The sequence below is a fragment of the Octodon degus genome, unplaced genomic scaffold (genome assembly GCF_000260255.1).
Source record: "Octodon degus isolate 3935 unplaced genomic scaffold, OctDeg1.0 scaffold00068, whole genome shotgun sequence".
NCBI lineage: Eukaryota > Metazoa > Chordata > Mammalia > Rodentia > Octodontidae > Octodon > Octodon degus.
The window spans coordinates 986679-992559 of NW_004524644.1; the positions used below are offsets into that span (position 1 = coordinate 986679).

General features: G+C 39.0%; 1 protein-coding gene across 1 annotated transcript in view; it reads right to left on the reverse strand.

Annotated features, from left to right (window-relative positions):
- Positions 1-3153: 3153 nt before the first annotated feature.
- Positions 3154-5881, reverse strand: part of Bcap29 (B cell receptor associated protein 29) — a 60856-nt gene continuing 58128 nt past the window's right edge. The window contains exon 8 of the mRNA XM_023719493.1: positions 3154-5472. Within this exon, the coding sequence (XP_023575261.1) occupies positions 5437-5472 (36 nt within the window). The 3' untranslated portion in view covers positions 3154-5436. The remainder of the gene's footprint in view (positions 5473-5881) is intronic.

Below are 5881 nucleotides of genomic sequence, written 5' to 3' on the forward strand. Positions count from 1 at the left end.
ATACATGGTGCTGATAAGACAGTAAATGTAGGAGAGCAAGGGTTATTCTTTTTGATCAGGACTCTAAAATAAAATGCAATACACATACACTGATGGCTTCACTCTGTGTTGAAAAGATCTGTTTAATGCACACCTCGGATGTTAGGAGAGGCAAAACATTAATGATACTGCGTTTGACTTATTTACTGAACAACAGGAGAGCAATTCTGGACAGGTGTGGGCTCTGCCTTGATGGGACATACTTCCTTCTATCTTGTTCTGCTTTGCTATCTTCAGTTTCATGGTCATGGCATACATCTGTTTCAGGCAGCAGAACAGAGGAAAAAAAAAACCAAGTTTCACTGTGTAACCTTCTTCTCTTCTTCTGTGTGTAATGACATGGCAATGTCTTCAGCTGTATACAAAAGTCAGGTCATTTATGATACCAGAGAAATGAAAGAATGGATGTCGCAAGATGAGAAGGGGATCGCTGAGTTGCAAGCACCCATCACAGGACATCTCAGCCTCTCTAATGTGGGCATTGGGGGTCAGATGACTCTGTTGTGAATGGCCCTAGCAGCATGCCTATGGTGGTGAATGTCCACCTGTAGCATCCTACTTTTGACTATCAGGTCTCTAGGTACTGCTAAGTGTTCCCTGAGGGCATCTTCCCACTCCCACTTGAGAATTACTGATTCACTGTATACAGGACCTGTGTTAGTTCCTGAGGAGATGAAAACAAAGCACACCAGAGGTTACTTCAAACAGCATGTTAGGACTAAAGTAAGATCAGGTAAGAAGCCAGAGAGGACTGCAGTGCATTTGTTTGTTTTTGGATACTGGGGAATTGAACCTAGGATTTCATGTTTGCCAGGCAGGTACTGTGTCACTGAGCTAAATCTCCTGCTCCTGGACTGCAATGTATTTTCTATGTGTACAAAAGTCCTAACATGGGAAAGAAGTGCGCTTGTTCTAAGAAGAGTAAGACTTCAGGGGTGATCTGTGGGGCTGGAGAGTAGGTGGGAGTCTGGAGAGATCCTGGGGGTTTGATCTTAAGAGCAATGGGAAATAATTGGAACTTTAGATATCTGCTGTGTTTTAGATCTGGACCCCACACCCCACCTCACCCTACCAAGTTGCCTGTGTTCAGAGACATGGCCTATGGAAGGGGACAGGATCAGGAAGGCTCCAACTTCATCTGTGGATTAATCCATGCTGAGATCATTTGATGGCACTATTGGCAGGTAATGGAGCTCAGGAGGTGGGCCCAGCTGAAGAGGAATGCTCTGGCAATATGACCTTTGTCCTTGGTCCCCAGGCCTGGCCCTTGCCTTTTCCTCCCTCTGCTTTCTGGCTCCCTGAGGAGTAGCTTCCTTGGCCACACCCTTCCTGCTTAACCATAGGCCTAAAAGCAGTGGAGTCAGCTGGCCGTGAACTGCAACGGTGAGCCCAAAGAAATCTCTTCCTCCTTTACTTTTCTGTTATTGGTCACAGCAACAAAGAACTGACACACATCATCTCAGTCTTTAAATCACATGGGAGCTGGACATGTGTAAGAGGGGCTAAGAGAAGCAGCGGGGAGCCCAGGAGGCTGTCCTCAGCTCAGTGAGACAACAGCAGCTAGAGCTTGACAGTAGTGCTGGGAAATAAGATTGAAGGAGATGGGTAGAGCATGCTTTAATTTATCCAAATGGCTAATGGTGAAGACTAAGTATGGTGAAAGAGTATTTTATACAACTTAAAATGTATTTATATAATTAAGTTGGTATAGGGTCTCACTACACAGCTTGGACTTGTAGTGAGCCTCCTGTTTTCAGCCTCCCCAGCGCTGGGATTACAGGTGTGTGCCACCATGCCTGGACTCAGTGGCTGGCTCAATACACTTGAGGGTGGGGCTAGCACAGCATGTGTGCCCAAGAATTGAACCCTGGTCTTTGCACTTGCTTAAGCAGGTGCTTCGTCTGCTGGGCTATCTCGCCGGCCCTAACAACTTAAAATTTAGTCCAGACCTTTGCTGTATTTGTCCTGTACATTCCTGTATTAACTCCCTGTTGCAGCTGTAACAAATCACTAAAAACTTAGCAGCCTGAACCATCATATTACCCTCACTGTTCTGGAGGCTAGGAGTTCAAGTAACCATTTCACTGGGGTCCGCAGTTTTATGCTCTAGGGGACCATCTCCCCCTTGCCTCTCCCAGCCTCCATCACTGCTGGCACTCTTTCACTCATGGTCACATTTGCCAATTTCTCTTGTGTGGAATATATCCCTTCACTCTTTTCCTAGGATACCTGTGACTGCACTTAGGGTCTATCCTGTACTCAGGATAATCTCTTCATTTTAAGATTCTTAATTTAATCATGTTAAGCTGTAGAAAGAAGCATTTCTAGCATTCAAGGATTAGGGATTAAGATGTGGATATTCAATCTTCCACAGTTCACAAACTGTCTGAAATCACCTTCAGCTAGCAAAGGAAGGGATGTTGTATGTTTACGTAGAGATGAAGGTTAAAAGAACTTTCATTCAGAAATAAGAAAAGAATGTTAAAAAAAGAGAAACCCCCCAATAAGTAGATTTTCAAGATTTCTAGGGAAGGTAGGCAAAGGGATGAAAAAATATAGGAGGCTCTCCCAGTGGCAGAGTACCTGCCTAGCATGTGGGCTCAATCTTTAACTGTACAAATGGAACAAGGCAGAAATCTAATTAACAGTACTGGGGTCCAGTTGGATAAGCAACAAGGATGACTCCTGCCAAATTCTAAAGTGGTTAGCTAGAACTTTCATGTTCCTTCCTCGATAACAGAACCTGAGCAAATATTCAAGTAGGGAGAAAGTCTGACATACTTACGACACACTTTTTCCTGCAGAAAATGCCAACAATAAGTCATATTTGAATCTATAATGAAGCCTAATATGTAAAGAAGTCATTACTGACAGTGGAAAAATAATTTACTGTGCAGTATAGGTCTATCTATAACACAGATTTTCTTTTTTTAAAAATTATTTATTTGTGTGTGTGTGTGTGTGTGTGTGTGTGTGTGGCCAGCTCAGCCCACCAGAGGGCGGGGCTGGTTGGCATGTGGTGCTGGGGGATTGAACCGCGGTCCCTGTGCTTTGCTAAGCTTGTTCTAAGTAGGTGCTTTAGACCACTGAGCCATCTCACCAGGCCTGAGATTTTCTCATTGAACCTGATTTGCTAGCCACCATCGTTGGTAAGGAGAGTAACAGGAATAACTGGCAAACCTACCTTGTGAAACAGTACGGTACAGCGGAAAAGTAAAGGCTTGGATGCCAGACCACTTGTTCAAACCCTGGCTTCACACGGCAGTATTTTAGGCTTAGCAAATCATGGGTAGTTTGTAAATGAAGACTACAATAATATCTAGGAAACCAGTACACCTGAATTTTAAACTTAAACCCTGATTCTCGATCCAACTTCTCTCCAGTTTACCTGGGGAAAACAAACTTTTGCCATCTCCAGTTAAGAGTTCTATAAAACTGTAAAAGTCTAAGATCTCCAATATTTAAATTTTAATTAGCTTTTTCATGCTAAGAGAACCCAGACTTTCTCCTAACTATACAGTCTCAACATCAAGAATCACTGTTAGTTTCTATAGTAACCCAATTTCAACTTTATTTTAGTTTTTAAAATTATTTAAAAAGAAAATAAAAATAAAACAGACTTTCAAAACAGACCAATAGGAGAGTAACAATAATTGACATAATAGAAAATGAAGCCCTAGAAAGTTTCAGTGGCTTCTTTTAAAGCTCAAATGTCTAAGTGGTGAAGGCAGGATTAGATTCTGGTTCTGCTGCTCTAAAGCAACAGTTTTTCCTTTTCTGTATGTTATTCTGGCCTAAGACTCGATGTGTGTGGAGCAGGCCAAGACCTCACTCACTCACCATCCTCATATTTACCCATCCTGCTCTCACTCTGATATTTCTAAGTCTATGCTCTGAGCTGTCATTCGTTCATTTCTCTGCTTCTCCACCACGCCCTCCCTTTCTGGTTATTTCTGGTATTGTCAGCCCATATGGTCTCCAATTTCTTACTCTTGTTAAATGTCTCCTCCATGTCTGTTTTCTAGCAGTAACTCCTGACTTTTATCTGAAATAAAATTATGTATTTGCTCATTTCACCCCCTCTCCAATAAAAACTTAACTATACCATTAAGCTGGATTTAAAATGATAAACTCAGCTAAGCTCCACAGCCCCAGCTACTCAGGTGCTGAAGCAGAAGGACTGTAAGTCTGAAGCCAGCCTGGGCAGCTTTGAAAGATGCTGCTTTAAAATAAAAAGTAAAAGGTGCTAGCTCAGCACTCTTTGGGTCTAATCTTTAGTATTACAAATGAGTAAATAAACAAAAATCTCAAAACAAAATCCCCCAAACAGTGTTTAACAGTGAGTAGAAAAGAAAAATTCTAGTTAGTATTTTCATTTTCTTTTATAATTAGATCTTCATGAGACAAGGAAGTGGATTTTCATGTTTAAACTTAAGCTGAAACAACCAAAGTCAAATTAATATTACGATCACTACCTCTAAATGCATACTGAATTAAAAAATAATATTTAATATTCAGAATACAGAAACATCTCAGAGAAACTATGTGACACCAGTGTGCATATGTTTGAGGTAATGTTTGTATAACTCAAATCCAGAGAAAACACTGTTTTTAGGATACATTATACATTAACTTTTTAAGTCAAGAATTCTATAATGCAAAATAAGTTCAGTTCAATGCTATGATAGCTATGCAGAGATATAAACCCTTATTGCTGGGGGAAATCTGAAAAGGCAGAATACTTACTAATTATATAGTACTAGCACAAATGTCAATAAAAAAGTCCAACAGTAACAAAAATATAATTATCAACATAGCCATCTTACTATAGCAAAGTATAGTACCTGCAGTCTTAAAAAAAAAAAAAAGGTCATTGTTTTCATTATTCTTTTCAAGTCTTTTCTATAAACACAGTGGCTAATTCTTATTATTTATCTGTATTTAATTTCTTTATAAACAAATTTGCTGCTACTAAGCACTACTTTCAAACACATTAGCATTATCATCTAATTATATTATTAATGAAAGGCATCATGGCTTTCAAGGGTATTAATGGTTTCATGCAACTTTAAAAAATCTAATTTTGGAAGTAACTGGCTAGTGAATTTTTCTTTCATTTGTAAATAGCCATCATATACCAATGTTATTATCAAATGTAAATATGACATTTAACATGCTTGTAGTTTTTAAAAGAGCTGGAATATACACTTTGTATCTGAAACATTATCAAATATTTTGACAGTATTATTACTATACACCCTATGTGTAGCAGTAAAAATAGAAACTAGCGGCCAGTTGTAGTACATTCTCCAAACTGAATTTTACATTTTCTTGTGGTTGCCATTGTCACAAATTTCTTATCTTCACATTGTATATCACAGTCTTCTTTCCTAAGGTTCACAGGTCTTTCTTATTGCCTTTTTCAAAACGATTCTGTAAGAAAAAAAAAAATACAACAGAGAATACAGCAAAGAGAAACATCTATAGATATAAGAATTTTGAAAAAACTTCCTTTCCATACATAGTTGTTCATTGTAAGAACCATCAATTGTGAAAATGGACTAAAAAAGTCTCATTTAAAAAAGTATAAAATTTGAGCTTTATTTGAAAAGACATTTACAGGAGAAACATTTACACTGCCAATAGGTTCATTTTTTCCATACCTTAACCTATTTTGCTTTTGTGTTACAGGTTACTTGAGGAAAAAAATGCTTTAAATTCCCCTACTGAGACCAAGAGCTAAGAGGGGGAGGGATGGCATGTTATGTGCATGTACCAATTCCAGTAAGGAATGTAATCATTATGTACTGTGAATATGGACTAATATGAGTAAATTTTTTTT